Source organism: Schistocerca piceifrons, chromosome X, assembly GCF_021461385.2.
Source record: "Schistocerca piceifrons isolate TAMUIC-IGC-003096 chromosome X, iqSchPice1.1, whole genome shotgun sequence".
Lineage (NCBI taxonomy): Eukaryota > Metazoa > Arthropoda > Insecta > Orthoptera > Acrididae > Schistocerca > Schistocerca piceifrons.
This window is the reverse complement of record NC_060149.1, coordinates 250,890,565-250,913,074: the sequence shown is the minus strand read 5'-3', so window position 1 is coordinate 250,913,074 and position 22,510 is coordinate 250,890,565. Positions and strand designations below refer to the sequence as shown.

The following is a 22,510-nucleotide window of genomic DNA, read 5'->3' as shown; positions in this document are numbered from 1 at the left end:
GTGCCTGATTATAGATTAGTTTTATCCAGCAATTCGACTGCTCACAATAAATAGTAATGCTTTCACTCAACCATTTTGAAATGTGAGCCATTGAGCTGACCAAGCTTGACTCCATGAGAAATAATCATTTTGTGTGTGTACTGCTCATCTAGTTGACAGTGTGGACACCATTTAACTGACTTTCCAAACAGGATAAGGCACGGAGGAAAATGTTTCTTTGTTGATAACTGTAACATTGAAGTCACTGATAAAGGCACTGGCACTTCTTTTTGTGAATGCCAGTGAAACAGCAAAGAGACATACATTTTGACAGTATTATTAAATTAACATTGAATGTAAGGGGAAAAGGTAACACGAATTTAAGCTTGAGGAGGGAACCAACTGCCCCATTAAGTGTTAACAATAAATCTATGGCTTGTGTAGCAAACAAAGTTGTTAAGGATGAATATTGACGGTCAGTTGGTTTAGAGTTAACAAATGGAGATACTGGCACAGAGAATGCCACTGTCATGTTATACGCTTTTGGTAACAGTCAGTACCTTTTGGCGATTTTTTATTCTTATGTACACTCAATTCAGTGTTTTCTGGGAATGAAATACACAAAAAATGGATGTAATTCTGTCAGACAATAAGAAAAGGCCCAAAAATAGTAATTAGTTACTAATAAGCTCATTCTGAGGAAATATTTTTTTTAAAAAAAGGCATCTCCACTGTACCGAGTGATTTCATCGAACAGTCTGGTGCACATTTAAGGAAAAACATTAGTATATCTCACCATGTAGCGGAAATTCTGAGTTGTAGATAGGAACAACAAAAAGACAGTCACAAATACAGCTTTCGGCCAGTAAGGCCTTCAACAAAATTAGACGATAACCACACACTCACGCCAATGTGCCCCCCTCCCCTCCACACACACACACACACACACACACACACACACACACACACACACACACACACAAAACTTCAGTCTCAGGCAATTGTACATTTCATCTTGGATTTTCCATTGTTTGATTTGTTTATCAAAAAACTGAAAACAGCATTTTTATCAGGGATTAAATTGTATAATAATTTGGCCAATGAGATGAAAGTGATAAGTACAATACATTTAGTTAAAAGGCAGCACATCCCTCCTGAACGCAGCAGACAGATGGCTTCCTGAAATATTGAGTCGTGTTGATTTTTGTATCCCAAGGAGACTACCAAGAATTATCACACTTGGCAAGCCTGCACAATCACAGTATGCACTTTAAAAGATTTTATATTGTGTGGTCAACAGCATTTTCACCCTTGTTTATGTGCCTATCAGCACTTCAGCTATGTGGTTACCTTTTGTTCCTCCCATTAATTTTCATTTTATATTTTACAGGTGTCACAGAACTCAATTGATGTTTTGACAAATTTTGCTGATCGTATGGGTACAGATTTCAAACCGTATTTGCATATGGTAATATCTCCTGTGGTTGACAGACTAGGTAAGTCATCAGATTTTAAATTTGGCCCAGTGAAAATGTTACTTAGTGTTGTAGGTGTGAAAGGGATGCTGCATTTTGAGCTCCAAAATTGGAACTATTGGATATTATTTGCAAATTGTTTGTGGTGTGGTGGTAGTTCTTTGTGTAGTTTCCAGTTCTTCAGTGTGTTATAGATATCAGTTCTCTTAAATCGAGCCTTCTGAGCTGTTTGCTGCTCAGTGGTTGTGTGTATGGGGGGAGGTGTGTGCTCAGAAATGGCATCATATGTAGTTAGGTAGTTGTACTGAAACAAAACAGTGTTGATTGTAGGTACTTCTGCTGAGACATTTATGCTGCAGTTGGTCTCTAGCAGAATGAAAAATTTAATTGGTATGGTAGTGTAGAGGAAATTGATGGGTCACAATTTGGTAAGAGAAAGTTCAGCAGGAACAGCTAAAAGATGGGGAGATGGGTGTTTAGAGGTATGAAGAGTGGGCCATTACTTTTCCATATCAATTATCCCCTATAGTAAAGGGTACACTTGTGCAGATTTCACTAATTGTATTTTATTATGTAACCTCATTGCCAGATGCACTTCCTGTCGCCCCACTTGTCAGTTTAAACTATGACATGGAGTTCATGTGCGCCATTTTTATTTGAATTCTCTAGACTTTGTTTTTTGTCTTATCGTATTTTAACTGTTTGTGTCTCGTGTTCACTGAGGCAGAATTTGGGAACTATGCCTGCATTCGCCTAAATAAGCATGGGAAACCACCTAAAAACGACACTCAGGCAGATTCAATCTGGGTGTGGCTCAACTCCCTGCCTTAGAAGCTAGCATGCTGCACATTATACTATACGAACAGCACAAGCGAGTGTCCTACAAATGTTTTTTCGGAGTAATACCGCATCAGACAATAGCTGTATATCTCAGTATTACAAAAGAGCACATTTTTACAGGCACAGTTCTTATTTCAAACTGTGTCCAGTCATACTAGTGAGAGAACGACAGACAAAAATTTCATTCATGTGAGAGTGAAGCATAAAATCACTTTTAAAGACAGTGCTAAAAGTGCTTGCACTAACTGCACTTGACAACAGTAAGAGATCACTGCACTGCACAATACAGTGCAGCACATTGTTTGAATTATATTTGAAGCCAAAATGAGCCAGCCTTATTTACGTATTTTGTGAGAGCTACTGTCTTCATGTACACATTATTTATTTTCCTGTACCTTCCACACTGTTGCTAGTACAGTTGATTGCTCACTGCCATTTCTTTGAATACATTACATAGACCACAGTTTCTGTTACCACAGTTTCTGTTACATTTGGAGGTGAAATGTTCTTAATTCCCTCCTTCACAGATTCTGTATTTTTAATTACAACTATGGGATGAAGATTGTGATGACAGACTGATCTGTAGTATCACCCGAGATCTAGGTTAGGTTGGAAGATGATAGTTCAGTTGTGATTCAGTGAACCCAACACATGCAATGTTACGAGAAGCACATTGGTTACAATTACTGAACAGTGAAAGTAGTAATAAACAAAGGCAACTCATGCTGAGAGGTTACATACATACAACTCTCATTACTTTTTATTGCAATTTTTTCCACGTTTGTGTCTATTAGTTTTTGCAATGACAGATTGATCTGTAGAGTAGCCCAAAGTCTAGATTAGATTATAAGATGACAGTTTGGTTGTGTGTTGGTGAAACCAACAAATGCGAATACAAAATCTTAGATGTGGTAAAAAAATTATGTATTGTAACCTGAGGTCTGGGCTAGGTTTAAAAGTGACAGTTTGGTTGTGCATTGGCAAAGCAGTATTGAATGTTTTAGTAAACCGTAGATTAACCATGTGGGTAAGAGGTCCCCCCCCCCCCCCCCCCCCCCCCTTGTGATATTCTTTGTGACACTGCGTGTTGATTTTTGGACTCGCACCAGCACCATTTAGAAGCTGAATATTTATTGTTGATGCCTATTGTGACAGCACTAGCACACTGCTGTTCCTGTCTACAGTTCTAAGAAATAAATTCTCTTTGGAGTAGTGTGCTTGGGTGGCATTTGTTATCTACATTCCTGTACACTGATCAGCCAGAACATTATGACTACATACCTAACATCCGGTTTGTCCACCCTAAACATGGATAACAGCGGCGACACATCATGACATAGAAGCAGCGAGGTGTTGGTAGGTTGCTGGAGGGTTTTGGTACCACATCTGCACACAAAAATCAGCTAATTCTCGTAAATTTGGGGGAGGGGGGGGGCAGCAGATGAGTGCTGCCGCCACATTCAATCACATCCTAGATGTGTTCAATCAGTTTCAGGTCTGGCAAGTTGGAGGAGGAGGGGGGGGGGGGCAGCACATTGATTGGAACTTGCAACTATGTTCCTTAAACCACTCCAGCACACTCCTGAACTTGTCATTTTGCACATTAGTTTGTTGAAAAATGCCAGTGCCACCTGGAAACATGATCGTCATGAAGGGATGTACGTGGACTACAACCATTGTACGATTCTCCTTGGCCATTATGATTCCGTGCATGAGCTCCATTGGACCCATGGATGCCCACTTGAATGTTCCCCAGAGTGTAATGGAGCTGCCGCCAGCTTGTCTCAGTCCGGCAGTACAGGTGTCAAGGAGTTGTTTCCGAGGATGATGACGGATTCATGCCCTCTCAACAGCATGAAGGAGAAGGTATCAGGATTCATCAGACAATGCAACGCTCTGCCTCTGTCAATGGTCATGTGTCCATTTCAGTAGCGCTTGCCTATGTTGTGGGGTGAACATTTGCACATGCAGGGGTCATTGGCTGCAGATGCCAATCATTGATAGTGTTTGGTGCACTGTGTGTTCACACACACTTGTAATCTGCCCAGCATTAAAGTCTGGTGGTAATTCCACCACAGTTTGTCGTTTGTCCTGGTTTACCAGTTGCCCAGCCAAGGTTCAACATCTGTAATGAGGGGTGGCCACCTAACCCCACAATGTCTGGACATGGTTTCACCTTTATTTCACCACATGTTGGAGACACTCACCAAAGCATTCGTTGAACACCCGACAAGTTATGCAGTTTCCAAAATGCTCATGCCAAGCTTCCAGGCCATCTCAGTCTGCTCTTCAGCAAACTCGAATAGATCACGCGTCTTGCCCATTCTGCATATGGACAGCATGCTCACTGATACTACATGCGCCGTGTGTGTGTCTGACTAGCAGTCATTCCTCACCAGGTGATGCTGGTGTCACCTTGACCGGTTTATATCGATAGTAGGTTGGTAGTCGTAATGTTCTGGCTGATCAGTGTGTGTATAACGAGTAAAATGTCAAAACGCAAGAAGACAGAGATGACAAAATATAAGAATTGTATTATGTAGTGACTTGAGGAGGAGGACGAGGTGAAATTGATCACATATGACTACTAGTGACCACAACACTGAATCAGTACAAGAAGTGAGTGGTGGGGAAAGTAGATCCAATTTGTCTGAACAGAGTGATAAGGCTGCATCCATTTCATCTTAATTTTATTTTGGATAGGACCATGATACAAGATGTGACATTCAAGTTCGTTGACAAAATTTGTGTACGCCAACAAATAACATGTTACTTGGTGTTGAGGAGGAGGGGACAGTTGATCTTGAGAAGCCATCAGGCTCCAGAGGTGTGCCTCAGGAAGAGACAAAACTACAAGGAAGTGATGCTTGTAATTTAAGAGATGGGTGTCTGAAAAGCATGTCAAAGGTATTTGTGTAACATTCTTCAAATCAATTCAGTAGAATGCTGTGTACAATCAAAAGGAAGAGTACAGGAAAAGAACATGTTTTGTCCACTTTTTCCAGAAATGAACTATGTAGGCCATGACATGTAGGATTCTGTGTTATTTCATACTGTTGATCGACCAGTGTGATGATATGAATAGTCCATATTATATAACCTGTTTTAGATTATGCGTGCAGGGAAAGAACATGCTAATGTCTCTTACTACAGGGAATATATGTGCTTTGTCCAGTGTTGTGCATTAAGCTTTAGATTCCTTGTTGGTAGGCAAACAATGTTGAAGCAAGAAATAGAGAGCTTTATCCCGTAAATGCTGTAAGCAAGAAAATTCTTTGCAACATGTTTTGTATGCTTATTACTTTTAATCACTCATGAAACTTGCTCTAGTGGCGCCACTTAGGTTACTGTAGTCTTATGCACTCTAGTGAGGTATTTACAAACTTAGCATGCCTTTCCTATGGCAGTTAGAATTTCCAATGCCAATGCCAGAAACAAAAAATTGTGATCACCACCACCAAAATATTAATATTAAATATTCGTAGACATGGTAAAGTGTAATAGAGATATACAGAGACAGAAATTTGATAGAAAAAGTTCAACCACTTTGTTGATTCACTTGTAAGTAGCAGAATGTGAAAATCGTGTCCACGTTGGTAGGTCACCCGTAGGCTGACTGGACAGAACATTCAGTACCTCTGTAAGAACTGTAATCCACAGAAGCAAATACCCTAAACCTCTAATACATGGGGCTAACAGGCATTTGAAGGAACAGTCTTAAGATTAGCTATTACCAGTTTGAAAAACATCACTCTATATCCAACAGTTCCAAAAGTGTTGTCTGTCATTAAGTAAATTTGTGTGGAAAATATTTGAAATGTGTCCTGAGAATTTAAATTCTGTAATCTATTATTGAGACACACATTTTATATATTTTGGCCGGCTCTGCAAAAAGACTACAAGCTGCAGCTTACATTAAGTGTTATGCAGCTATAGTAGGTAGAGTTTACCAAAAAATGTAGTATGCTGTGAAATAATGACCTATCTAGCATTTGAGATGTCAATGCTTTAATACAAGTTTGTAATTGTGTATGGTTGGGAATGACTTTTGAGCTTATGATATGTATAGAAAAGTGTATGTGGTGTGGACGTTGCAAGTCTAAGTGACTTCACAATAATTATTCCAATATAATTTTAACAGTTATCATAATTAATTTTTGGTAAGAATATGTGTATTGAAAAAGTATCAGAGCTAGAAAAAATGGTCATGGCATTAGTTTCAGATTAGTAGATATGTAAGGAATTAATAATAATATCTAGTATGTTTGTATTTCAGGCGACAATAAAGAAGTCGTGAGAGAGAAAGCTCAGCTTTTCCTTCTGAAACTTTTGGAGAGAGAAATTTCATCACCATATTACTTGTTTGAGAAGTTGACATTAGCATTTACTCACAAAAATGCTAAAATCCGAGAAGAAGTGTTAATCTGTTATCAGTCCGCACTGAGGGAGTAAGTGGAAATTTTTTAAAAAGTTTCATACTTTGGATATATTAAGTGCCCTTAGTTTCTTTACAAGTACACATGTAATTATGAGAAGTAACAATACTTGTAGTAAAACCCTAAAAGAGTACAAATCCATACTTTTTTGAAAGAAAATGTATGACGGTCATTCAGTAAGTAATGCTCCCCCCCCCCCCTTTAATCCTTTAATATACCGTATTTACTTGAATCTAAGCTGCACCTGAAAAATGAGACTGTAAATCAAGGAAAAAAAAAATCCCGAATCTAAGCCACACCCGAAATTTGAGACTCAAAATTCAAGGGGAGAGAAAAGTTTTAGACCGCACCTCCAAATCGAAACAAAGCTGGTCCATTGTAACATGAGACACAATTTAGGTCGAATGGCTGAAGACACAGCTACAGTAGTTTGATTCGAGTTGTAAGCTTTGCAGTTAAGCTTTACCAGGTAACCATTGCTATGCGTTAGGTGCTCTGTCCATATTTATATGGGCACCCTCCTCTTTCATGTGCTTCGTCTGGTTTGAATTGATTGCTTATTTTGCTTTGATCTGATAAGTGCCGTTCTCTTTGTTATAGGTGTTTGTGTCACTCTAAGCTGAAAATGTGTTATTGTACTGTGTCATGCATTGTTTGTCGCATTCAGATAATGAGTGTTTACGACCTGTCGCCACTCGCGGGATGGCTTGCTTCTGTGCGCACTACTGCCACTTACAATTAAAAAAAAAAAGAGAGTAATTGTCTCATTAGTGAAAGAATGGCAAGAGAATGCTATTTGTTACTGGTGCTTTCTTTGATAATGATCAACAAGAACCAAATAATAGAGTGCGTATGATAGACGATGTTCTGAACGAGAGTTTAGGGAAAATTTTTCTCTGTTTGAAAATCTTTGCAGGTGCCTCTTTATTACATTACATTCTGAACAGAAATTAGTCATCTTAGATTTAAAAATCTAGTAAGTTGCCGTGCTTCATTTCTGACCGTATCACTATTCAACATAAGAATAATATGAATATAAACATGACATGATGTGTATATCCTTCTGCGTTTGCTGTTGTCTCACTCTAGTTTCGTAGTTTATTAGACAGACAGGATTTAAATGAGATAGCAGCAAACACGAAGGAATACAAGTAATAATGTTTACATTCATATTATTCTTATGGTGAAGAGAATACTGCATGTGATTCACGATTCATAAAAGTTCCTATTATTAACCATCTCTTGTCACAGGTAAGAAAAAATTCAGAACGTAGAGTTGACCATATTTACATACATCCCAAACAGTCTTGCCAGTCGGATTTCCATAGTACATTTTCAGTGATGACTTCAAATGCAGTGTGTGTTATTGTTGTCTTCAGTTCACAGACTGGTTTGATGCAGCTCTCCACGCTTTTCTATCCTGTGCAATGCAGAGTAGCAACACTTATAAAATAAGAATGAAAATAACTTAGAAACTAAACGCTGAAATTTAAAAGAAAATTTTATTATGTTTGTAATACATCTTATACAAAATGTTTAAAATAACAGTCATGACTCTGAAGCACTCTCTCTCAATTCTTTGTTGCTCATTTCTTCATACAGAGCATCGTCCTCTATACCATCTAGTGCTGTATACCATCTAGTGCATTGGATATCGAACATTTTTTAAATGCTTGTTGCACAGTCTGATTTGGTACACACTTCCATGCATCATAAATCCATTGGCACACTTGCGACAAACTTGCGCGTTTTACACGTCCTGTTGGTGTCAGTTGTCTATCGCTTTTCAAAAGCCAGTCTGTGTACATGCATTTAAGCTTGTCCTTAAATGGTTTATTCAGACAGGGGTCAAGTTGTTCCAGAATTGACGTCATCCTGCCTGGAATTACTGCCAAGTCCGTTTTGCTTTCCTCTAATTTTCGTTTTACTGCAGGTGTTGTATGGCCTGCGTACACATCTAATATCAACAGACTGCGTAGACCAAGCATTGCACCAGGAAGATGATTCCACACGTGCCTAATCCGTTCCAGTACCATGTCCTCCGAAAACCACCCAGTTTCGTTTGCTCGTACAATTACAGTTTTTGGAAACACTTCTGATTTCGGAAAGTCTTTTGCTTGATAACTATGAATGGGGGTAATTTATGTCCATCTGCTGTGCAAGCTAGCATGACGGACGTCTGCTGTTTTTTCACCCCTTGATGTAAGAACACTTATGTCTTTCTTTCCTTTGGCATCAACCGTATAATTTGACGGCATGTCAAAATATGTGGAAGTTTGGTCAGCAGTTATTATCTGGCCAAGAAGGTATTGCTTTTCTGTGTGCCGCCTAATTACGAAGTGCTGAAATTCCAAAAGTTTTTCTTCATAATTTTTCAGCAGCTTCTGTGCGACTGAAGTTCACCTCCGAAGTGAAAAACCCCAGCGCTTCATAAACAGATCAATCCAGCTGCGACTAGCCTTAAAATTTTCAATTTTTTGCTCTCTAGCAATTTCATGTGCCTTAATTTTTAAAATTTCGGCATTCACAGACAGGAATTTCCGACACTGTTCCTCAAAGTCATTTAAAATCACTTCTTGTGCATTATATTGGCCGCACATTGGCCCACTAAATGCTTTCGTACTGCCATCTCCTGATGTTGCTCTCATCAGTCGCAGACCTGCAGCACGATTAGAACTTTCTTCTGCAAAAGAAATATTTGAAAGGCTGCTACATTCGAAGATTTTAGACAGTTCGCCTGGTGCAAGTCTTTTGATTTGACGCCAGTTTGGTGACTTGCGCGTCGATGGGGATGAGATGATGAAGATGATGATGATTAGGACAACACAACACCCAGTACCTGAGCGGAGAAAATCTCCGACCCAGCCGGGAATCTAACCCGGGCCCTTAGGATTGACATTCTGTCACGCTGACCACTCAGCTACTGGGGGCGGACCATTCGAACATGAACAATAAGGAATTTCTATTTACTTGATGGGATAATGTACGAAAATGCAGTGGTCGAAACTGGGGACGGAGAAGAAAAGCTCATCTTATACCTTTTTTTAATTTATTTCCTGAGGCAGAGGCAAAGGTTTTGGCACCAGTATTTATCTTTGTGCCTGCAAAGCATGCCTGTGTAGCGCTAAATATATTCGACAGCAGAAGTTTGTTGTGGTGGCACCTACCAACCTTTTTCAGAACTTTTGCTTAATTTGTGCTCGATTTTAAGTTGCAGGCGTTTTTTTAAATTGGGAAAACTGGAAAAAAAGTGCAGCTTAGATTCAAGTAAATACAGTACATAGACAAATATCCTTGTTGGTGCTCCACATCTGATGTTTGTTCTATCTGCTGGTGAAGTTTCAAACCATTCTGGCAGATGGCAGAGCCATAGTACAGTGTCAAAATGCCATCTACATACAACTCACATTACAAGCTGTGTGCTGTTATTGAATTCTTGTGTGCAGAAAAAGAAACTGTGATGAACATCCATAAACGTATGTGTGCAGTGTATGGTGGTGGTGTAGTTGAAAGGAGTACAGTTAGACAATGGGTAAAGAAAGTTACAGCGTTAGGAAATGCAGAAACAGAGCCCCATGATAAGCCACACTCTGGGCGTCCTGTAACAGCCACTGCTCCAGACATGCTGAATCATGCAGATGATTCAGCATGTCTGTATGTCATCATTCGTGCTGACAGGTGCATCACAGCTCGACAGTTGGCTCTACATTTGTCGGTCAAGATTGGAAGTGCGTCTGCAATGATTGAGACTTGGATATTCAAAGAGGTCCTCACAATGGGTTCCATGAATGCGAACAGTGGGCCACAAAATTCAAAGAACGGTCATTTCATTTGAATTGTTGGAGCGTTTTGAGACCAATGGAGAAGCCTTTCTGCCACGGATCATTACAGGGGACGAAAGCTGGATGCACCACTTTGTGTCAGAAGCAGAAAGACAGCCCATGGAGTGGCATCATCCTCATTCACCACAAAAGAAGAAATTCAAGACAACAGCCTCTACCGGAAAAGTCATGGCGACAGTCTTCTGGGATTGTGATGGCGTCATTCTTGTGGATGTGATGCCAAGAGGGTCAACCATGAATTCAGAGGCATATGTGAAGACTCTGAATAAAGTCAAGAACAGGTTCTGACATGTTCGATTCGACAAGAATCCAGCCGAAATCTTGCTCCAACACAATAATGCACGGCCACGCACAAGTCTGAGAACCTGGGAACACATCGCCAAATTGGGTTGGACCTCATTGCCTCATCCACACTACAGTCCGGACATGGCATCCTCGGACTACCATCTCTTTGGGCTGCTTAAATATTCTTTACAGGGATCGTACTTTGAAGAAGTCATGCAGTGAAAACATGCCTACGCTTATAGGACAAGAGCTTTTACCATCAGGGGATACATGCTCTTCCCCAAAGTTGGCGTACGGCCATAGAACGTGATGGAGACAACGTAGAGAAATAGGACATGGACAAGGCATGTTGATGTATATTGTCACCAAATTCTGACTCTTAACAATTAATATGTTCTGAGAAAAGAAAGAAAATGTGGGGCATTACTTATTGAACAACCCTTGTACATTTGGCAGATGTGGTTAAAATATGACAACATAGTTCAGTTACCCAAGGTTATCTCATTGAGATCCAAATAATGAAAATAATTCTAGCCAGGGAGCTTTTCCCAACAGAGCAGGAAAATTCTGCCTTGGCAGAAAATTATGCTCCAAAGATCTAGGTTATATCATAAACTATTTTGAGACAACGAGAAGAAGCAAGGAATAGTACTGGATGATTGATGCATTAGATTTTGACCCTGCTGCTACAGTAATTACATTTCTTTCACTGATATTTTGCCTTTAAATCTTCTGGCCAACTTCTGAGTGAGCTGACTTGTTGGCTTACGCTAAAGATGGCTGAAAGGCATTCTGAAGTATTATTGTAAGAAATGAGTTCCTATGGCTGCTTACCAAAAATCTTGCGTGTCAGTAAATGTGCAAGGAAAACATGAAGATGCATGCTGGACTATTGAGTTGTAAGCAGCTGTACACGACTTGCTTCATAAGAATCAGAGTTAGTGATTAATAAATGTGAACGCCACAAAGGGATTAGTCCTAAAGTCTGTTCCGACTGCTGCTCCATGTTAGGAGGAGGAACACACTGTTGCCAATTCTTCCAGCTTTTATTGCCAGTAGCTGAATCCTGATGATGCTGATACTTTATCCAAGCAGCTCCTTATTTGTCTTTATGCTGCTGAGTGGACCCACTGAGTAGGGTAGCGCAGTGGTTAGCACACTGAACACTGGATTTGAATTCGTGAGGATGACAGTACAAATCTGTGTGCGGGCAGCGTGATTTTCCTAAATTGGTTGAGGAAAATGCTGGGATGATTCCTTGAAAATGGCACAGCCGCTCTCCTTCCCCATCCTTCCCTAATCCGAGCTTGTGCTCCATGTCTAATGACCTCATTGTCGACGGGACGTTAAACACTCATCTCCTCCTCCTCCTCCTCCTCCTCCTCATCATCATCATCCTCATGAGTGGACCCCATTCCAGATGTCTCTGCCCCTGGAGGGGAAAAAGAGAGAGAGAGAGAGAGAGAGAGAGAGAGAGAGAGAGAGAGAGAGAGAGAGAGATAATTGAAATCTCAGGTGGTACCGGGAATTGAACACAGGCCCTTAAGCACTGTAGGCGGCAGCCTTAATCATTCGGCTGCGGAGGCAATGTAGAAATTAATGTAATCATTTTTATTATTTGTGGAACATGCATGCCTTTTGAGATAGTATGCATTGAAATCAGTGCAAATGTGCCAGTTTTTTTTCGTTGTGTTGGTTGTTCGCATGATGTGGGAAAAGGAAGCTTCAGGCATTCCATAATCTCATATGTACTAGCTCTTACACATCATCATCAAATGTGTGACACCTATTTCTTCCTTTGAGGTATCACACCTACACTTGCTACTTGAAGCTTGATCAGGTTAATGTACAGAATGTAGTAGATATTTGAAATGAGACCACTAGTTGCTTGCATTGTTCATTAGAATGTGAATGTCCCTGTGTTGTTGCTGTAACAACAGTACACAAATACGCTACAAACTGTGACATTTCGATCTGATTGCAGGCTTCAAATGGTTTTCAAGTATATTACAGTTTGACTCTTTAAGTTATCTATACATACATCAGGCATTAGATGTTCCGTAATTACCGCATTCCCTTAATGGGAAGAGTTCTGTATCTATATCATCTACACCTACATATATACTCTGCAAACCACCATAAGGTGCATCACAGAGGGTACCCTGTACCACTTCTAGTTATTTTCTTTTTCTGCTTCATTCACAAATAGAGCGAGAGCAAAATGACTGTCTGTATGCCTTCATATGAGCCCCAATCATTCTAATCTTATCTTCATGGTCTTTAGGTGAAATGTACATATGTGGCAATAGAATTGCTCTCCTGTCAGCTTCAAACGCCAGTTTTCTAAATTTTTTCTATAGCGTTCCTTGAAAAGAACGTCTACTTCCCTCCAAGGATTTCTGTTTCAGTTCCTGAAGGATCTCTGTTAACACATGCATGTTGTTCTAACATCCTGGTAACAAATCTAGCAACCCACCTCTGAGTTGCTTTGATGACTTCCTTTAATCTGACCTGCCCTGGACCCCAAACACTCAAAATAGTACTAAAGAATGGGTCACACTAGTGCCGTGTATGATGTCTTCTTTACAGGTGAACCACACTATCGTAAAATTCTCCCGACAAACCGAAGTCGACCATTTGCCTTCCCTAATGCAGTCCTTACATGTTCACTCCATTTCATACTGCTTTGCAACGTTACACATAGATATTTAATGTACATGACTGTGTCGAGCAGCACGCTACTAATACTGTATTTGGACGTTATGGGTTTGTTTTTCATACTAATCTGCATTAACTTTCATTTTTCTACATTTATAGCTACCTACCATTCATCACACCAGCTAAAAATTTTGTGTAAGTCATCTTGTATCCTGCTATTGTCTCTCAATGACACCACCTTCCCATACACCACAGCATTGTCAGCAAACAGCCACAAACTGCTGCTTACCCTGTCCATATGATCATTTATGTATATAGAAAATAACACTTTCCGGGGCACTTCTGACAATACCCATCTCTGACGAACACTCACCAAATGAGGATAACATACTGGGTTCTGTTACTCAAGAAGTCGTTGATCCACTCACATACCTGGGAACGTATTCCATATGCTTGTACTGTTGGTAACTGTCGGCATTGTGGCACCGTGTCAAATGCTTTCCAGAAATGTAGGAATATGAGGTCTGCCTGTTGCCCTTCATCCATGGTTCACTGGATCTCATGTGAGAAAAGGGCAAGCTGAATTTCGTATGAGCGATGCTTTTTAAAACCGTGCTGATGTGTGGACAGAAACTTTTCCCTATATTCAAACTGAGAATATGTTCAGGGAGTCTGCATCAAACCAAAGTTGGGGATAATGATCCGTAATTTTGCAGGTCTGTTCTTTTACCCTTCCTGTATACAGAAGTCACTTGCACTTCTTATCAGTCGCTTGGGACTTAGCGCTGGGTGAGAGATTCACGATAAATGGAAGCTAGGTAAGGGGCCATTGCTTTAGGGTACTCTTTGTAACACCAAAATTGGGATCCCAAGCCCCAGCGACTTATTTGCTTTCAATTCTCATGTGTTTCTATACACGAGTGATGCTGGTTTCTTTGTCCTCCATATGGGACTCTGTATGTTCGTCAAACAATGGTATGTTTGTACGATTCTCCTATGTGAACAAATTCTTAAATGAGAAATTCAAAATTTGGCTTTACTTTTACTATCATCTACCATCACACCAAACTGGCCAACGAGTGACTCGCTAGAAGCCTTAGACCCACTTAGCAATTTTACATTGGGCCAGAATTTTCTTGAGTTCTCGCAGGATCTATTGCTAAGGGGTGATGGTGTAGTTGCTGTAAGCTTCACGCATAAATCTTTTTATAGGCGCATGAATTTCTTTCAACTTTTGCCTCTTGTCATTTGTGCATTTTCTTGTGAACCGAGAGTGCAACAGCATTTGCTTCCTCAGCATTTTTTGAATTTCATTGTTAAACTGTGGTCAGTCTTTTTCGTCCACTTACTCAGCACATACTTCTTCAGAGTATGCTTTTCGATCCGTTTAAACTTCGCCCATAATTTCTCTACGTCCATCGTACTGGAACAAAATTATGTCAATTCATTGTCTAAGTAGGATGCTAACAACTGTCTATCTGCTCTTTCTAGCAAAGATACTGTTGTAGTCTTCTTTATGGAGCTATTAACTTTAGTAACCCAAGTCTCCATAATGACGTTTTCACTATTCCCTGCTTCTGTACTGTCAATTAGGATAGGCCTGTTTGTAGCTACAAGATCCAAAAATATTTCCATTGCATGTGGGCTCTTGAAAAAGCTGCTCAAGATATGTTTTCAGAAAACATGTTCAAAAGAACTTCACAGGCCTGTCTGTCTGTACCCCCTGTAATCAATCCATAGACATCCTACTCTATACTTGGTACGTTAAAGTCGCCTCCAACTAATATTACATGATATGTGTATATCCTCACTACTGACCGTAGACTTTCTGTTATTGGCTCTAAAACCATCACAGCAGAATCGGGTGGCCAGTAAAAACATCCAACAATAAACTTGATTTCACCTAGACCTGTGTGTAGCAACAAGGTCTAAAATAATTCCATTGTGTGTTGGCTGTTGAAAAAACTGCTCGAGACAGTTTTAAGGAAATGTGTCCAAAAGGCTTTACAAGACTGACTCACTGTGCCCCCTTGTCATGAATCCATAGACATCCCAGTCTATGCTTGGTAGGTTAAAGTCACCTCCAACTAGTATTACTTGTATGTATTTCCTCACTACTGGTCATAGACTGTCTGCCATTGACTCTAAAACCATCACAGTGGAATTGGATGGCCTGTAAAATCATCCAAAAATTAACTTGATTTCACCTAGCCTTCTTATATACGACCACGGAACTTCAATGCCACACTGAGACAATGTTTTAGTCAATTGCAATGAACACCCCCCCCCCCCCCCCTCCTCCTCCTGGAGCATCTAATCTATCTTTTTGATACACGTTCCATGAATCACTAACTATCTCAGAGATTCATACTTGGGGTTTCAGTCATCTCTCAGTGCCGAGAATAATTTGAGCGTGAGTAGTTTCCTGGAGTGTAGTAAATTTGGAAGCTTTGTTACAAATGCTTTGAGAATTCACTAATAAAATTTTGATAGTGGAACTGTCTTCACTCTGAACACAGTCTGATTTAGCTATCCGAGTCGTCTGGTGAGTGTTAATCAGAGAACCTCGACCTTCTGCCTAGCCTAAAAAACCTCCATGTGCACCTGAGTAGCTACTTCCTTTGTGAGGACTAAACTATTTGTCTAGGGAAAGTTTCAGCTATTAAGCAGCTCTCAGAAAAAAAATTGAAGCAGTTTCTTTAGTCTAATGCGCAGATTTTTTTTTGGAAAAATTGCATCAGTGCAAAGTTTCTTTCCATTAAGTTACAGTTATTTGAAACTTTACTACCAAATATGAGTTTCACATCAATCAGTCCATTGCAGTGATTCATTTATAACTTGTAGCAGAATCTTATTGCAATAATTTGATTTATTGGAACCAAAAATGTATTATTATGCCAATACAAGACTGAAATAATCACTTTGCGTGATAGCTGTATCATGTGAAGGAATTCATCCGTCTGGTGTATAAAATCGTAATCAGCAATTTCCCTATGAAGTGAATGTTTGATTTAATGACCATTTGTCATGGTTGTGGGCTGTAGTGTCAACTGGATTAATTGACACTGACATTTCTAATGTGTAGGATATAATATGGAAGGAAAGAAGACACCACATTTGGTGTAACAGGTTAGACTTGCTGTTGGAACTAAAACTAGAGCAAAACTTATGAGATGAATTCGCAGTTGTGAATATTGACCACAATCGTATGTAGAATGGAATGATAACAATGAAAATTTGTGCAGGACCAGGACTCGAACCCAGATTTCCCACTTATTGCGAGCAGTCGCCTTACCATTTGGCTATCCATACACGACTCACAACCAGACTCAACCTGGATGTGCCAGTGCAGATCGTAGGCGCATGGTTGATGACATGTGGAAGTTTGAGTCTGGCTGTGAGTAATGTATGGATAGCCAAATTGTAAGATGACCACTCGTGATAAGCGGGAAATCCGGGTTCGAGTCCCAGTCCTGCACAAATTTTCATTGTCATAATTCCATTCTACAGCTGATGGTGGTCATTATTCACAATTATGAATTCATCTGATGTGTTTAGTAACGGCTGTCGTCGTTGCAGTGCATCATCATTGAAATAACACTGGCACTGCAAAATCATAGAGGCAAAACTCTTCACTATCCATACCAATAGATACTAAAAACTTGATATCTATGGTCGATTGGGACTCGCTTCATTTGTGGTGACTGCAATTTTTATTTTCTTCAGAATAGAAATTATGTAGATTAAGAAGATCAAAATGTTGATGCAATTTGCAATCTAGCAAGTGATTTCTCAAAATTTAAACTTGTTCATAAACTGGACAGAAATGTGTGAAACCTACAGGTAGATGAAATCAGTTAACAGATTTCACGGATGATACCAAGCTGTGAGTGAAGCAACTAATTATAGGTGCTGGCAACAACTGATGTAAACTGAATTTGATTGTTTTCAGATGCTGAATGTTAATAGAAAATCACATCCATGTATGTAATTTTTTTAATTTCCAATATCCAAATTACAGTTAGCCATCTTAACTGCGAAGTGTAACTAATTTCCATTTTTGAAGAATTTATGTTGAAGTGGAGGTTATTTACAGTTGTGTGAAATAAATATGTTGTACAATATATGATTCTTCTGGGTGATTGTTGCTTCTTGTTTCCAAGGCATGGACCTTCAAACCTTGGCTTGTCAAAACATGTTCCAAGCATTTTGAAACTTCTGCATGATCCACTTCCATCTGTGAGAGATGCAGCTTTTAATACATTGACTGAAATATATCGACATGTAGGGGAAAAATTTCGACAAGATATCCAACGTCGCTGCAGTGCCAAAGATACTAAGTAAGTTTTTATTCTGTTCACTATGTGTACATTGTTTTCAATTCCTAAATACAGCTGATTAGACGTTGAATATTCTGTACGTGTGAAGTCCAGGATAATAAATTATATTTCGGAAAAAAGTTCAAATTGTGTTGTAGTCAATGAATGTATTATTATTGTGAATCACATCAATTTGAGTTTTTTTGATGTAGTTAAAAAATACCTGCAGAATTGTTGTTTATCTATTAACACTACTACGTGTATGTTTTTTTAGGATTGCAGCCCTTTTTTCGAAGTTTGACGAAATAAAAAATGAAGGTGGATTGCTTGCCTCAGCGTGTGGAGCAGAAGGTAAGATTATAATACTTAATTTTAAGTATGTCTCACACTTACTTTTTCCAGAATTTAAACTCTTCCGGGGTTGGTGGTGGAGGGGGAGAGAACAGTCTGTTGTTTTTGGTACAGTGAATTGGTCTTGTTTTAAGTAGATGTATTAACTCCTAACGCCGGCCGCTGTGGCCGAGCGGTTCTAGGCGCTTCAGTGTGGAACCGCGCTGCTGCAACGGTCGCAGGTTCAAATCCTGCTTCAGGCATGGATGTGTGTGATGTCCTTTGGTTCGTTAGGTTTAAGTAGTTCAAAGTCTGGGGGACTGATGACCTCAGATGTTAAGTCCCATAGTGCTCAGAGCCATTTGAACCATTTTATTAACTCCTACTTTGCAAATAGCTTGTTGGGTCTCAAGGCATACTGTGTTAATCTATCATGAATTGTTTGAATAGCCTTACATATTTCCAAGATATCAAATGATTTATCCATACCCCTAATACTCTTATGGGGAAAGATAACTGGTGCTGCAAGGCATAGAGCGGTAATTAAAGTTCTTGGACAGTCTCTTGATTAGTTGTAGCATTCCCAGGTGTGGCATGGGAACTTGAAATAAATACATTTGCCTCTGTGGTGGTCCACACTTTATTTTGTAATTATACAAGAACAGCCCTTGACTGGTTGCAGAATAATGCTAATTGAAAACAGGAATTTGTTGGTAAACCAAAATTCTTGTTCATTAATGTTAAGGGTAGAACCAAGCTGACCACATCCATTGTTGAAGTTCATTGTCAAGCTAACCTTAAACATTGCCAAGCAATACCAGATAGAAGTTGAAGCACAGTACTGGCAGTGCTGCTTAGCATGTGGCTCTTTAATACACCACTCTGTGAGCACCAGTGATTTTGTTGCACGCTGGAGTTCTTGGTGCCCTTCCAACCTCTTCTGTGCCCATTTTTGTGTCTAGCTGAGGTATTAAAAATAGTATGGGTACACGCACTGTAGGCAGTTGCACACCATGTTATAAAACCAGCTCTTAAAAGTGATGTGAGGAACAACAATAAATGGTGTTGTTTGGTGTTAACATGGGTACTATATTATAAGGATTTGCTAGTCAATGTTGCCTAGGTGTATAATTTATTGGTGAATACATCATGTTGCCAATGTGTATCTGTGCATGATTATGTAACAGCACCATTCCAGTGTATTCTGAGATGGTTGATAGTTTGGAAGAGTCAATGTGGAGAGTAGTGTGAACAGTGTAATACTTAGCACAATCCCCTGTCCTGTCATCTCTGGGTGTTGTGGCTCTCTCTCTCTCTCTCTCTCTCTCTCTCTCTCTCTCTCTCTCTCACACACACACACACACACACACACACACACACACACACACACACACACACAATCATTCACTCACTATGAATGGGGGGGGGGGGGGGGCGTTATCTCATTTCCTACTCCAACACCTAAGGGACTAACCAGCTTTGTGCAGGCTCATGATGTGACCCTTCTCAATCACATCCAGGTGCTCAGACTACATACTGATATTTCACCAAGGCATTATTGCACTTTCCAAATTACTATCTTAGCAGAAGCAGGGACTGCAGAGATTCACATTAATATTTTGCTTGGAGCACACCTGCTCTGGAGGAGGCTGGTGGTAAGAGGGACGAAAGTCCAGCATTTTGACACCGAATGTTGAACTACCTCAAAAGTGATATTATTAACTTCTCAAGCACCCTGGACAAAGGTAGCTGGACAGCTGATTGTAAGCAAATTTTTCAAAAATCATAGTTCTGTAATAGTGAATGCTATATTTTTGTACAAAGTGTCAGGTGAAACGTTCAGAAATGGTCTCGTTACTCCTGGGGATATTATTGTAATATTTTATAGATAGCAGACTTAAGACTCATTTTACTATTAAGACTTTATTCAGAAAGAAAACTTGTACCAACTGCATTAAATTTTTCTCAATGTGAAATATTTTGAAACATTTGTACATACACAGAACAAAACATTTCTTTTCGATACACTCCTCCGCCTGGCTCTTAATGATGCTGACACATATTTTATAGAAGTGTCAGATGCAATTTGTTCCTGCTATGTGGTATTTTCTTGGCAAAAGTCTGCCAGTGACTTAGTGCCTGTTTTCTTGTCCTCTTATATGCTCTGAATGATACCCAACAAATAACTGAAAGGAGAATTCTTCCACCATTTGGATTGATTGCTCTTTAAAGGATAGAAAACAATCATTAGATGTGATTGGATCCACTGTGTGAATTTTATGTTCAAAACATTGTCTGCTTCTTTATGTCACTAAGTATCCTTGTGAGCACACATTTACTTCTGTTGTTGAAGCAAGGTGGCATTTTGAGAATATCAGAACATCACTTGTGTCCTTTCATTCCAGGCAGAGGAGATACTCCCTTCTCTCAGAAATGGTCCTTTTTAGAGTCTGAGCTTGACAACTGTAAATTGTGGAAGATCTTTCCTGTTAGTCATGCAAGTGCCTACTGCTTTTATCTTATATGCACATAGATAATCAAATACAGCAGGTGAAATATAATAGCAGTACATTTATGTTACTTAGTGTCTGTCATGGTACTACTATAATAATGTATTAAAAAGTGCCATACAGCTGGCTCCTCTGCCCTTTTCCCTGCGGATGCCTCCATTGTAAGTACATACCCAGTCAAAAGATCACAAGCACTAAGCATTTTTTATGCTGTACTTCTCTGTTGTGTGCTAGTCATTTACATTGAAAAATCAGTTTGACATTTTAAACCACACATACTTTCATTAACTGTCAAATATCCATAGGGAGTAAATGAAGAGGATGACATAAGAATTCAAATGACAAAAAAAGAGCAAATTTTAAAATGATTATGAGAAATAATTTGTCATTGTTATTGAGCTGCAAGTTCAGCAAAATTGCTTTGAACTAACATAGCTTATCATCATTGCAGGAAAGGGATTATGCAGTGCAGATGTTTTGACCAGTAGTTACTTATTGTTGGCTTTTTCACAAGGTACATGTGAATTAGTTACCACGAAAAATGAGTAAATAATCTCAATTTTTGTCATAATCCACTTTACCCCATACACTGTTCACTCTCAACTTGTGTTATCTTCCTTGACTATTATTGGCCCACTGTATTGATTAGTCTGTTGTTTTTTATTTTTATTCTCTGGCATAGACAATGAGAAACAATCCATTGGTGTGTAAGTCAGGTGAAAACACATGCCCACACTGGTCTTTTCTTTCACATGTTGTTTTGGGTGTTTTAAGCAGTAACCCCAGTGAAGGTGATGGCTCAAAATACTGTGCTTCTTCATTTACCTGTCATACAACCAATTTGTAGCATATTCCACATCTATAATAAAACTAAAAATTTTCTTTTAGGCTACACGATGTTGCAGACACTACTTTTTTAAAAGTAGTTGCTGACAAAGAGAATGAAATGGAATGTGAGCTATCAGTTTCTATGCTCAGCTTGACACAGACTGGCACCAACTGTCTGACCAGCTGTTGTTGCCTGAGCCCTGCTCGTGTGCTATCCACAATTGCATTACAGTAATTTGTTTTGTTTTACCTGAATATTCATTCTTTCTCAAATTCCTATGGCTGTAGTATCCAACCTAGTTGTTACACTTATTTCAATAACATTCTCTGTAGCTTATCTGTAGTGTATCACTATGGTGATCATATTGTTGCAGAAGAAGCTGAGTAGCCCCGTTGTGTAGTGGTTACGATACTAAACTATTGCATGGAGGGTCGTGAGTTCAAAACTCGCCTGCACTGTACAATTTTAATTTCTATATTCGGTTCAAGTATGTTCTAGAAGTATCTTCAAATGTCGAGTATCGTTGTACTGGAATGTTCTGTAGCTGTGTATATACTCTATGTGTTCTGGCCGAAGGCAGTTTGCTCCGCACTCTTGTATGTGCAAGTGCTGAATATACCTTCGTTAAGTGAAGTTAGTGTTCGTCATTCATCTAATTACACCTTCTTCTATATGACATTATTCTGGTGGAGACTCTGGGTATTGGAACTTGTGATAGTGCACATTATTGACTACACAGTGGCTCCCATCATGTCACGACAGAGCCACCGTTTATGTGGCGAGAAACCTGAGTTCGAGCCATATTCAACAGACCGCAATGTATCGGAGACAGAAGAAGAAGACGTTATGATGACAGCAACTGTGTGCCACCACGAGACATCCTTCCAGGTTCTCTGGTGATGATGGCCAAGATCCAAACAAGTGGCTGAAGGTTTATGAGCATATAGTCATATTTAACAAATGGGATGACACCGTGTGTTTGGCTGACATATTTTTCTACTTGGAGG

At 39.5% G+C, this 22,510-nt stretch overlaps 1 protein-coding gene across 7 annotated transcripts in view; it reads left to right on the top strand.

Annotated features, from left to right (window-relative positions):
• Positions 1 to 22,510, top strand: part of LOC124721246 (CLIP-associating protein 1-A) — a 245,297-nt gene that overhangs the window by 9,607 nt on the left and 213,180 nt on the right. For all 7 annotated transcript variants that reach the window (XM_047246107.1, XM_047246106.1, XM_047246110.1 and 4 more), the window contains 4 exons: positions 1,370 to 1,475; positions 6,571 to 6,742; positions 17,679 to 17,855; positions 18,109 to 18,185. In XM_047246107.1, coding sequence (XP_047102063.1) covers positions 1,370 to 1,475; positions 6,571 to 6,742; positions 17,679 to 17,855; positions 18,109 to 18,185 — 532 coding nt within the window. The remainder of the gene's footprint in view (positions 1 to 1,369; positions 1,476 to 6,570; positions 6,743 to 17,678; positions 17,856 to 18,108; positions 18,186 to 22,510) is intronic.